The sequence below is a fragment of the Panthera leo genome, chromosome C2 (assembly GCF_018350215.1).
Source record: "Panthera leo isolate Ple1 chromosome C2, P.leo_Ple1_pat1.1, whole genome shotgun sequence".
NCBI classification, from domain to species: domain Eukaryota; kingdom Metazoa; phylum Chordata; class Mammalia; order Carnivora; family Felidae; genus Panthera; species Panthera leo.
The window spans coordinates 95,325,820-95,339,223 of NC_056687.1; the positions used below are offsets into that span (position 1 = coordinate 95,325,820).

The 13,404-nt window shown below is 44.3% G+C and overlaps 2 protein-coding genes across 2 annotated transcripts in view; one reads left to right on the plus strand and one right to left on the minus strand.

Moving 5' to 3' along the window:
- The window catches only part of SLC7A14 (solute carrier family 7 member 14), a 111,113-nt gene that overhangs the window by 63,971 nt on the left and 33,738 nt on the right, over positions 1-13,404 (plus strand). The gene's annotated exons all lie outside the window — the stretch shown is intronic.
- On the minus strand, positions 275-1,177 carry LOC122230273 (centromere protein Q-like). The gene has a single exon (XM_042956029.1). The coding sequence runs from the start codon at positions 1,098-1,100 to the stop codon at positions 297-299; it is 804 nt and encodes a 267-aa protein (XP_042811963.1). The 5' UTR covers positions 1,101-1,177; the 3' UTR covers positions 275-296.

Genomic DNA, 13,404 nt, shown 5'->3' on the forward strand with positions numbered 1-13,404 from the left:
CAATTCAGTCACTGTAAATCATTAGATTGTGACTGTTCCTTGTTTCATGGCTTCAGGCAAATAACCAGAGATACAGCAACAGAAATGTGAGTTCCCAGTTTTGGCAACTACTCAAAACAGTTTTTAGGACATTAGATGCTAACAGATCTATAAGGCTAATTTTAAGTGTGTATTGGAAATACATCCTGAAGAAGACTCACCCTCTGCAATATCATCACAAGTAACAGTTTTATAAATTCATAGACATTAAATTAATATGGACCAGTCTAAAAAAAAAAAAAAAAAAAAAAACCTCATTAAGAGGCATCCAGTCTCTTATAGGCTTCTTCAATGAAAGTTAACATATTCTTCATCTGGGATGAATTATGGAGAACATCCAAGTCCTTCAGAAGAGCATTATGGTTTGGAATTAACGTCCGAATTTCTTTCTGAAGTGTGGGAGCTTTGAGACTCTTCTGAGAAAGTTCTGGAAGACAGAGTACCCCACTATCTATCTGAAACATCTGTTTTACTTTCTCTTCCTCTTCTTCCACCTCACTTGTCAGAATTTGAATTTTGTTCTTTAGGCTGTGAATACTCCCAGTCATTGACTCTATGGTCTCTAGTATTTTATCTATTTCCTCCTGCAATAATGCCAGACCTTCTTCATTAGCTCTGTGCTCTGCCCTTTCCATTTTCAGTAGACTTGACACATTAGTTAAATCTTTCAGCTTTCTGGGAGGGACTTTAAGATTTTCACACAGTTGTAGCAATCTTTTCTTTAGATAGTTAAGATGATACTGAACTTGTTCATGTTCTCTAATATTGTTACTCAAAATTGTTATTATTACTGATTCCATCATAGCTTGTAAATGCTCTCTGCTCCTCTTTGAAAGAGGCTGCCAGGTTTTTCTCTTGTTGAATGCTACCTTTACCCGTTTTAGATTAGTATGCTCTGTTTGTCCTGTTACTTCAGAAGGCAGATGCTTTGGATTTTTATTTTTTGCTGTGTTTCTAACCTTTCTCTCTGGTAACTCCACTTCTTCATCATCAGTTTTTCGTTTTGGGTTTTTTTTTAACTGTTGAGATCTTTTCTTGGAAGCCCCTGCTTTGTTAGACATCTTGATTAAACAGAACAATCATAACAAAAAGTCTGGGAGATATTGCAGGTTCTGTTCTAGACCACAAAGGTGCCTATTGAATGCTTCAGGAGGCCAAGCTCTCAAAAAAGTATTTTAAAAAAAGAAAAGAAATAATAGCAGCAGCAGTAGCTACTATTTATTGAGCACTTACTATATACCAAAAGAGTTCTAAGTGCTTAACACATTATTTTACTTAACCTTCACATCAACTCTACGTGATAAGTGGTGTCATTATCCTCATACTACAGATGGAGAAAACAGAGCCTTGTGAAAAGTTTGGTAACTTGCTTAAGGCACCTGATTAAGAGGTGACAGAGCAAGGAACAGAGTGAAAGCACCCTGACTCCAGGGCCAAATCTTAATCACCTTGCTGGTAATCGGCTACTGCGGTAGCAGATTAGGGTCATATTCCATCACATACAAAACAAAACTAAAAATGAGAGACAATTTCACTTCTTTCCTGTGTAGAAAGAATCCGGAGGGAGGCTGGTATTGTGGCTCTGCAGTCATGGGGACTCAGGCCCCTTCATCTTTGGTTCTAACGATGAGGATGCTTGCCTTCCATCCTCAAGATGACTTCAAGCCCTAAGATGGCTGCTGGAGCTCCAGTTGGTACATTTGAGTTCCAGAAGTCAGGAAGGAGAACAGACAGTTGAGGCAGATCATTTCCCATATTTCTGTCCCCCTCCTTTTTCAAGTTTTTTTAATGTTGGTTTATTTTTAAGAGAGAGTGTGTGTGTAAGCAGGGGAGGGGCAAAGAGAGAGGGAGACACAGAATCCGAAGCAGGCTCCAGGCTGCGAGCTGTCAGCACAGAGCCCAATGCAGGGCTCAAACACTCTAACCGTGGGATCATGACCTGAGCTGAAGCCGGACGCTTAACCAACTGAGCCACCCAGGTGCCCCTCAGTCCCCTTTTAAGAAACTTCTTCAGAAATCCTTCTCTATAACTTACATTGGCTGAAACTTGGACACTTGGCCACAACAAGGAAAGCTGGGAAGTATAGTCTTCAGACAGGGTATATTGCCAACCCCAGTATTACAGGGGCTGTGTCGATGGGGAAGAACAGGAAAACTGTCTGTCACTGCCACATCTATAGTGGATGCATAACCTCTAAGCCCTCCATCTTGCTGAGGTCAAGTTGTTCTGAAATATTTAAATAAAATTGGTTCTAATTCCCAGTAATGTACAACTGGAAAATCTAGAGTCGCCCTCAATAAACCTAGGGAGTTGCAAGGCTTACTTTTTCCTAGTTCTGCCGACTCTGAATCTCCGCTCCCATGGAGTCTTCGTCTCCATTCTGCATTTCATTAGCTTCTGCCCATTTTCTTTACCTCATCATGCAACCAGATGAACTCCAATCCCTCCTCTCCCCGAGTATCCACAAGACAAAATTGAATGTGCAGTGGGCTTTATAGAAAGTTTGGGCCAGAGACGGGAGCTATAATAGAGTCCATCCCAGCAGACCACAAACTTCTAATTGAATGTAGGACTCCAATTCTCCCTGCCTTTAAACAAGTCCACAGACTCTCTCTTTTCCTTGGGTCCAGCATCCAGTACCATTAATGGGCAGCCTTTCTCCTTCAATCTCACCTTCTTTTCCCTTGCTGCTCCCTGTCAAGCCCTAAAACCTTTGTCCATATCTTATCCAGAGCAGTATACTATCTCTCTATCTCTCTACAAGTTCATCCCCACCATACTCCAAAGACTATTGTCCCCTAACCAAAATGGCCCATCAAGATAATTCATTAAACAAAGTGGGTTCTTAAGGGAGAGACTTGGGGGCCAAGCAAGAAGGTTGGAGATCACTTGTTCGGCAGAGAAGTTGAGCAACGTGACCAGATCTGTAATGTATTAATACGGTGGAGAGAGAGCAAGGGTGAAGAAACTGGCCATGCAGTTGTACAAAACAGGCAAGAGACCATGAGTGGAGATCAGAAGGAAGCTTCAGATGGAGAGGATGCGGGCATGGGTGGACAAGGGAGGACGGGGGGAGAGGGATAAATGCTCTCTGTAGCTGAGAAAAGACGTAACACATGAGAGTGTTTTTGAAATAATGTCATTAGAATAACGGATTTACAGCACAGTTCTGGTGACAGAAAGTGAAAGTAGAAACAGAAAACCCAAGGAAAGGGGACCTCCACAGAATGCCACCAGGGGAAATGAATGAACGCGTGTGTGCAGAACGCCGCAGGCGGGGCTCCCGCGCAGCCCCACGGACACAGTGGGGCGAAGAGTGACTTTATCTCCTCCCTCAGCTGGAGGAGCCAGACGGTCAGAAGTTAAAGTCACTTCCTGAGAGGCAGGCAGATATTTAGTGACAGGGCCAGAACTCCAACCTCAGCCTGCAGGACTCCAGAACTCACAGTCTTCCATTTCAGCAAGTGCCTCTGAGATCTTTGAAGCCAACCACCTAAAAGGCAATACTGGGGGCGTCTGAGTGGCTCAGTCGGTCTGACTTCATTCGGACTGACTCAGGTCATGATCTCACAGTTTGTGAGTTCGAGCCCCATGGGCTCTGTGCTGGCAGCTCAGAGCCTGGAGCCTGCTTCAGATTCTGTGTCTCCCTCTCTCTGCCCCTCCCCTACTCATTCTCCCCCCCCCCCCCAAAAACAAATAAACATTGAAAAAAAATTTAAGGCAATACAGGCCAACATGCTGAGTAGCATTTTCTTGGCATTCTTAGTTTATGGTTTAGCGCTAGCATTTATCATTTGTATTTCCTGCCATCCTCATTCACTCTTTGGCATCTTCTAATCCATCATCACGTGAGACTGTGGGAACAGAATCCCTGGGAAGGCGGTAAGGGGCACAGAGTTCTGTCAAGCAGATGCCTTCCCCACAGGCAAAGCTCCCCACCCTCTGGGCTGGGCCTTCACCAGGCTTCAGCAGAATATCCTCACTCCAATATTCATCTCAGGCTGGATTTTCATGACCAAGGAAGATTTCTAAAGATTCAGAGTCTATATAGATAGTCTGCTCAGTTCCCTTGTCTTGTTTTTCAGAACAAACCATTTTCCCCTCCTCAAACTGAAGCCAGACTAGAGAGGTGGACACAGGAGGGTGGGTCCTTTTGCACTGGTCGTTCTCAGTGATCTAGGATCACTCATTCATTTCACAAGCTTGCATCTATGCGTTTGCCCAAACATACCTGAGCACTGCTCTCAGCCACCCTGGTGAGGGGAGAGGTAGAAACATTGAAAGGGTAGAAAGGAAAGGCAAAGATGAACAGTTATGTGCCAGTCTTCAAGCTTCTGGAAAACTAGCTTTCCAAAATATTGTCCAAACACACAGCTCTATGTCGAATTCTTAATAATGATAGCAGCTTCCCCGATGTTTGTGAAGTCTCTAAGCCATAGCTTAGGAAGCACGTGATAAATGTTAGTAATTATTATTACTATTATTTTTATTGTTATTAATCAAATACTGTGCCCCAGGCACTGTGCATATATTACCTCATTTAATGCTCTCAACCTCCCTTCTGGGAGGGAGAGACACTAACTATTAGTGTCCCCATTTTATGGCTAATCATAACAGCTAAAGCACTGGGGACTTCATGTGCCTGGCTTTAGCTGCACACAGCTGCAAAATCCTCCCAATGAATCCTACAAAATAAGTGATATTGTATACTTATTCTGCAGATGATAAAACTGAGGCCCAGAGAGGTATGGTGACTTATCCAGACCCATAAGGCAGTCAGCGGCGAAGGCTGAATCTAAATTTGATTCTGCCTGGTTCCAAAGGCTATTACCCCTAACCTGCTTCATGCAGACACATCCTCCAAATTTAAAAACCCACCAAAGAGAATCAAGAAAACTCTCACCCTTACTGAGGTTTCAAAAGAGCCTGTAGCTCACTCTGTTCTATTGATCAGTTGAGCACTTTTCTAGATCATAACTTCTGTAACCCAGGTCATGAAAATGCTTTCTAAGCTCAGCACCTTTCTGTCACCTGTCAGCAGTGAGAAGGGTGTTGTGAAGTTCATGTAACTCTTCTATACAGAGCTGGATTGACAGTCCTGTAGGAAGGATGTCAATTACCAGTTCAGAGAAGGTGAGCGCATTTTAATAAAAATTTACAAGGCTCTCAAATTGCTGATTCTGAGATGAGCTTCCTCCAGCAAACCGAGGAGGACCGGGCTTATTTTACATCTTGTACAGCACCTGGTAGAGTAGACAGTGCAGAACAAGGGCAGCTAGCATGGCCATGGGAGGGACTGGTCACCTGCTCTGGGCTCAGCACAGCCGCTGTGCTGCAGAACACAGGAAAGAAACCAGGAGACAAAGGGCTCAACATCCATGCGAAGAAACAAGACAAGCCCGCATGAAATAATCATGAGCACTGCAAGAGACCACGGGGGCCCAGGACAGAAGTCGGTACATCCGAGTCCTAGTTCCAGCTCTGTTTCTCAGCAGCTCGGGATGCTGACCTCTTGACTTCAGTTTCTTCCTCTGCAAAAGGAACAGTTCAGATTAGATTGCCTGTGTGAGGACAACAAAAGAACCCAGGGAGGGGAAAGATCTGTAAAGAAAGACACAATGTCTCAACTTTCCACACACACTTTCCAACCCCATGTAGCAGCCAGACGCCAGATGCACTTAGTCCCTGGAATGGATCTCCCTCATTTCAAGCCCTGCTCTGCTACTTACAACCTGTGTGACTTGGGAAACATACTTAACCTAGACCTTCCCAAACAGGTTGCCCGAAGTTACAGGTGGGCCACGGTATTGAGCCCTCAGCCCTCGGCACAGCTAGCAGGTGGCAGAGACCCCAGGTTATCACCTCTACCTGTGAGCGGCCTCGCCCTGTGCCTGCTGACCTCCCTCTCATGTCTGTACCATAGCCCATTTAGATCTTAGATTCATCATCTGTAAATGGAAATAATAATAGTTTCTACTTGGGAAGATTGTGTATGTAAAGTGCTTAGTAGAGCCGGTGCACGTAGTAAATGCTCAGTAAATATGCCCGGATTATTACTACTGCCAACACTATTAGCCAGATCTCCAACCTAACAAGGCTAGGTTGGTTCTTAGTGCAAATGAGCACCCATCTTTCAGATTCTGAAGCCCCTTGGTGCACACCTAGCAAAAGACCCAGCGGGCCTGCCTCCTATTTACCCTTTCTCCAGATCGACCTTCCACAAAGAGCATTCTTTTGCATCTGAAGGTATATTCCCAAGAGCAATTCTCATCTCTACCAGGATAACCCCCTTCCAAAAGATTGTGCTTCAAAACGCCTTCCAAAAGATTGTGCTTCAAAACGTACAGGCAGGCTATGCCTCAGAAAACAAGTACATGGATACATTTAACTACAAATTGTGGTAAGTGCCCTTAAGGAAATTAAACAGGGTCCCGTGACATAGTACTCTTTCTGAACAAGGGGTATTGAAGCACTGGAATGGGGGTGCTAGAAGTGAGTAAGGCAGGACTGCATGGGACAGCGTGAAGAGGCCTCGCCCTCAGAGGCCCGGGACGAAGCAGACTTCGTGCACAGCGGCTCGGAAGTTCTGCAGGTGCCAGGCACTGGCTCTGTGCACTCGGTGCCCCTCCTCACACTGCTAGGTCCCCTAAATCCCTAGTCCCTGGCCCTGCTCCGCCCTCCCTGCATATTAGCCCTATCTGGGAAAACAGAGATGGCACCCCTCTTCTTAAATGAAGGGTGTCTCATGTCTCTGGGAAGGTCCTCTACGGAGAACAGATCCAGGCCCGTGAGAGATTCAGCGTGTCTCATGCTCCCAGGCATCTGCTGAGAATGCAGCCAGGGGAACCCCGGGGGAACCCGGGGGGAACCTGAATCCCCGGGGGAACCCAGTCCCACCTGCCCATGAACTGGGCCAAGGAGCCACACAAGGGCTCGTGTGTGTTCTCTTAGGACTCGGCTTTGATCCCCTCCCACTAAGTCCTCAGGGCAGGGAGTGATGGCCTGGTCCCCTCACAGAGCTTCTTAGGTCTATCATCCTTGTTGGTGCCACTATCATCTGCTTTAGAAATGGGGACACTGCCTACCCCTGGGGAGTGGTGAGCCGGAAAATACCTGGGTGCACGAGAATTGCTGGCTGTCCCTTGACCCCTGTTCTCTCCTTTCTGCACAAAGTCTTTCTAGCCCGGTTATCAGAGTCATCTGAACGGGGCCAGAGGCCTCATGAAGAAAGGTTGAGCAAGAAAGCAGGAAATTTCTCTCCACCCTCACAACGTCCAGCTGGACTTGCGGAAAAGAACATGTGTTTCCATATTAAAGGTTTAAAACCTAAGAAGGAACTTTTCCACGTTCTCATTTAGAAGTGAATTAGAGGAGAAAAAAAAGAACCAAAGCATCCATCAAGAAGTGAATTGGGCACACGTAGGGCTTGGTCTAGACTCCAGATGATTTCTGATATCCCTGCCAACGCTGACTCTCTAAAACCATGAGCCAACTATTCTTGCTTCCAACCTCTTCTCTCCCATCCCCAAGGAAAAGGTTCCTGCAGAAACACTCAGGAGGCTACTGCTAAGAAAGTCTGTGCGATTCCCTTTCCTCCTCGGTAATAATTGCCATTGGTCCCACTGCCGGAGTGCCCGCCACACTCCAGAACGTGTGCTCCTTTGCAGACCCATGGCAACCTCACAGCAGGGATCACCTTCGCCACTGTCCAGATGGGGAAACTAACGCCCAGTGAACCGGGTGCCTTACTCAAGGCCACAGTTAGTAATAACTTCAGTTGCCATTTATTAAACACTTACTGTGTGCCAGGCACTGGGCAAAGTGATGTGTGTGCATTATCTCATTTAGCTGTCAAAACCACTCTCTAGACCTCTCTCCAGATGCTGTGTGGCTCCTGTGACACTCACTGCTTCTCCTAAAGCCAGAGACGGGCTGCTGATGTTGGCCTCGTCATTTGCCTACAGCTTACCTGGGCATCAGATGAAAAACTGTGTACAATGGGCCTGGCACAGGTAGATGCCAACAACCAGGTGCCTTTCTCTTTTGTAACTTCTTTTTCCCTCCGAGGCTGCCTTTGACATTACCCTGAGGTCACCTACATAGAAATGTTAGCAGCAGAGAAAAGAGCTGTCCCCGTCCACCTGCCACCTCAGCAATGAAGAGGGACCAATCTGGGTCAGAATATGGGATCAAGGAAGAGCTAAGCCTGTGGGTCACTTCGTTGAAAGCAACCACATGAGTGTTATTATTATTACCATCTCCATCATCATTTGATAAAGCAATAAAACTAGTATGCACTAATGATGATAATTAACAATAGCATGGCCACACAATATAATACTCTAATCCATCATGCTATGGAAATCGTACCTCCGACAAACCTTTAAAGTCTTTTCACAGAAGGAGATCTAGAGAAGAGAGTACACAGATAGTCTGGTCACATTTAATCAGTAAATTATGAAACTTCCTCGACATCTCTCAGGGGTCACTTCTCTGACTATGAGAACAGCTTCTTTCCTTTCTGTGTAGGTGTTGATAGATTGGTGCTCTGGTTTAGGGAACCTGCGAGCCCTCTTTTCCCCAACCCAACTTTAATTGGAGCCCTGTCAGGTTCAGTAACGAATAGTGTCACACACACCCTGATCAAAGATGCTACCCATCCTCTGAACACAGGCTCCTACTGTCCCCCTAAGGCCCTGCTTTGGCAGAAAAATGATGTCTCTTCTTAGACGCAAAGAAATGGGCGTTCCCAGACAAATTGCTTTTCTTCCAGACGCATTTGTTAGAACTGCCTGGACTTCCCTGACAGGTGATGGAGTGACCAGGGTTCCTCAGGTAGATGAGACAGGAGCAGGGAGGTGAGAGGAAGAGACAGCCTGATGGATTTCTCCTGGGAAAAGAAATGCACAATTTTCTTGGCTAATCAAGAGCATTGGAAAGAGGACACGGGGGCAGGGATCACAGGGTCCCACAAACCAGGGGACTGAAGAGATAGATGTTTCTGAGAATCCAGCAGCCTGCTTCTCAAGGGCAACAGCAATGATGGTGATACTTCATTACTTGCCATCTGGAATCCGGTGTCACAAAGGAAACAAATGTTTCCGAGAGAATCCACACTCTATTTCTCTCTGAGGTCCTGTGATTTCTCCCGATAGCACTCCCAATCCACATTTATGCAGTGCTATCACCCACAGCAATATAGTCATGTCTTAGCCCGGCTGTGAATCTGTAAACAGAACAAAGATGTCTTAAGAAAACTAAGAAAAGGACAAAGAAATGAGTTAACAACCATCTCAGCAAAAATGTTGTATTTGGTGAGGACTTGTTCAGGCCTAATTGGTGTGGTGCACAGGTTCCATCCAATGGCTGATTCCATCCTGTGTCTGGGAGACAGAGCAGATGACTGGCACTCGGGAGGAACCGACTTCATGAATGAGAATCACTGAGAGACGCATGTTCAAAATAACTGCACAGGCTTGATGTCTGTGACCAAGAGAGCCTGATTGACCTTGTGAGCAACACTCCCGATGTTACTGATCCCAGAGGCCTGAATGAAGCGGCAGCTTGGCAAACTGTTTTCTTGGAGACTCCGCCCCCTCCTTCTCATATCTCTGGATACCTCTTGCCCTAGAGACAGTCCTTCTGGCTGTCCAAAGACCTTACTTTAGAATTCAGTTTTGCAGCTCTTTAAAGCAGCTCATGAATTTTCCCCCATCCCCCCGCCACGACTAATATCTCCTTTCTCGTTTTATTATAATGTGTTGGGGTTTTTTGTCTGTCTTCTCCGCTAGACTATAAGACCCACAACAAAGGGACCGTATTCTTCCCACTCACCTTTAAATCTCTAAAATCTAACATAGAGGCATAGAGATAGAACCTTATAAATGTTGTGGATGAATGGATGAGTTGGAAAGCTCCTAGAACTGCATATCAGTATATGCAGTATATGCAGTATATGCACGGCTCTATCACTAATTGAAGGTGCAACGTCAGGTCTGGGGCTCAGTTGCATCAACCATCAAGGGAAAAGCCCTGATGAGCAGGTGGCACGCACCCCCCACACTGCGCTCAGTGTGGCCCCGTGAGTCCACAGAGGAGGGTTGGCATTTTGGGAGGTATGGGATGAGGGGGATCCTGAGCAGACCAGCCTCAGGCTCCCCACCCCCTCCTCAAACAAAGCCACCTTGCTTTTACTTATTTATGTATGAGACTCTTAAAGAACACTTGTGTGCGAAGAGGTTTTTACAACCAAGACAAAGCTTTAAAACGAGACAAGTAGATAATTGAACAGTTTTTTCTTTCAGCTAGATTCCCCCAGTCTATTAAGAAGATCCCACTCCTTCAATCACTTGATCCTCAGTTCACCTCTACAAGACTCATCCTCCTCAATCCACAAAGCAGCCCACGTGTGTCATCCAGCTACCCCCTTCCATCTGCCTGAGATCACCCTTTTCCATTTCATTCTGCCTGGAAAAGCCCAAGTCGCCCTTCAATATGAGCTCAGAAGCCTCCCCTTCGTCACTACCTCCCCAGAAACCGAGGACCGGGTTCTCTAAGAGCCGCTCACCCCACTGGGTTCCCAGAGCACCTCATAAATACTGATAGTACTGAAACTGGCTGCATGGAATCATCTGTTTATTAAACTCTTTCCTGGTTGGAATCCAGATGCTTCAAGATCAGGAGATTTATGCCTCTGGTATTCACTTCAGTGCCTGACATAGTAGGCACTTAACTGTGTGCATCACTTAAAGGAAAGACATTAGGAAGTCAGAAGTTATTGTAGGAAATCAGTAAGTTAGTTGATAGGTCAGTTAGGGAATCAGTCCATAAGTTAAACTGCATGTTAACGGAAAAACCTGTTTGTATCTGAGTAGAGTAATTGGCAAGTGTGAAAAACCTCTAGATTTAATCCTTCCAGGTGAAAGTATTTTAAAAAGTACTTATGCAGACAATGTTTTGTTTTGTTTTGTTTTTTTAGCAGAATGTGGAGGGAATATAGTTCTTGAGTGGAGAAATCCTTCTCGAACTTTCACCTACGCCCAGCTGGATCTTTCTCTTCTACACCTGTTAGAATGGAGGAGAATCTTCGCCTCCTGGTTCTCGAGTGACAGGAAGCACATGTAGAGGTTATCTTGATGATTGGCAATAGCATATTAGGCAGTTTGGAAAGTTCGACATCTCATCTAGGCTCTCTGGGAGAATTTAATGTAAGGCCGGCTGATTATAACTATATGCAATAGAACCACAGATTCTCTGAGTTGGAAAGAAATCCACTTCGAAAAGGACCAAATTTCTCTAAACTCCAAACCATGCATCATTTATAGGGTACACGAGAGATCAATAGAGAATATTTCAAATAAAGAATCCCCTTGGTATCTTATCCCAACCTTCTTTTCGATGTTGTAAGTCCTAAGTTTGACTGCTATTCAGGCTGGCTGGTTGTCAGTTTAACAAAAAATAGTTCTGGGCGTACAAATAAAACAAAACACTAGGAATATGACAAAATGAAAAGAAGGGCATGTTTACAATATACTTAAAGAGCTGATAAATTGAAAAGGATATTTGAGTTTCAGGCTATGAAAAATCACTCTATTCCCTCTTGTCCTGCTCAAATGAACCCCTATATTTCTCAAGGACCTGGACTTGCCAACTCTGAACAACCCCATTGGGAAACTTTCACCCAGTGGTCTGCACCATCTGTACCCCGACGTTGTACTTCATGATTTTCTCCAGCCACACAGTTATACTTTTGAAATCAATATATCTCTCCCTCTCCAATCACTTGATGGTTAGCCAAGGAATGCAGAATCACTTTGACAATAGCATAAAGCAAATATGACTAGGAAGATAACCCTAGGGCAAGAAATTTTTTAATGCATTACTAAATTGAGTACAGATTATTTATAAATGTTTCTCTCATAGTGATTCTCCCCCCTAGTACAAATCAACTTTAGGTAATGAATACTTTGAAATTCTTCCTTTGCTATCAAATAGTTCTAGAAATAAACTAGAGATAATGTGACCTTCCTGCACACTTATTTTTTTCTAGTGATTAAAATTATATATTTTTTTTAAGTTTTTATTTAAATTCCAGTTAACAGGGGCACCTGGGTGGCTCAGTCCATTGAGCGTCCGACTTCAGCTCAGGTCAGGATCTCGAGGTTCATGGGTTGAAGCCCCACATTGGACTCTGTGCTGACAGCTTGGAGCCTGGAGCCTGTTTCGGATTCTGTGTCTCCCTCTTTCTCTGCCCCTCCCCTGCTTACACTCTGTCTCTCTCTCTCTCTCTCTCTCTCTCAAAAATAAATAAACATTACAAAAATATTATTAAATTCCAGTTAACATACAGTGTAATATTAGCTTCAGTTATATAATTAGTGATTCAACACTCCATACAACATCTGGTGCTTATCACAACAAGTGCCAATTCCTTAATCCCAATCACCTATTTAACCCATACCCCCCCCCCCAACCTCCCTTCTGGTAACCATCAGTTTGTTCTCTAAAGGTAAGAGTCTGTTTCTTGGTTTGACTCCCCCCCCTCTCTCTCTCCTTTTCTCCCACTTAGTTCCTTTTTTTTTGTTTCTTAAATTCCACATATTAGTGAAATCATATGGTATTTGTCTTTCTCTGACTAACTTATTTTACTTACCATTAATACTCTCTAGCTCCATCCTTGCTGTTACGAATTGCAAGATTTCATTCTTTTTTATGGCTCAGTAATATTCCATTGTGTGTGTGTGTGTGTGTGTGTGTGTGTGTGTGTATACACACCATACCTTCTTTATCCATCAGTCAATGGGCCTTTGGGCTGTTTCCATAATTTGGCTATTGTAGATAGTGCTGCTATAAATATTGGGGTGCCTATATCCCTTTGAATTTGAGTTTTTGTATTCTTTGGGTAAACACCTAGTAATGCAATAGCTGGATCATAAGGTAGTTCTATTTTTAACTTTTTGAGGAACACTTACTATTTTCCAGAGCCACACACTTAATTTAAATATATATATATATATCTCCCCTGAGTATGGAAGGTAAACGAAAGAAGAGTCACGTCTAGTAAAAATAATATTTCAGTGTGTAGAAGCTAGAGCATAAGAACAATAGGAGACGTAACGAAGTCATCAGATGTCTGCTGTCACTTGTAGAACAACTGTGAACACAAGTCACATAGGTGTGCTGTTGTATATTCAGAGACCATGACTTATGCTGCTGTTGATGATGTGGTTTTCCAAAATAATGACCAACTCTTAATTCCAAACAAAACAAATTGCAACTGTCCCTCAATTTACCCAGATGTCACAGCCCTGGAAAATTCAATGCATATAAAATCATGAAAAAAAAAATAACTTTGTGTTAATATG

Bases quoted from the DNA above. Each gene is read 5' to 3' on its own strand.
- LOC122230273 (XM_042956029.1), bottom strand. From the start codon at position 1,100: ATGTCTAACAAAGCAGGGGCTTCCAAGAAAAGATCTCAACAGTTAAAA.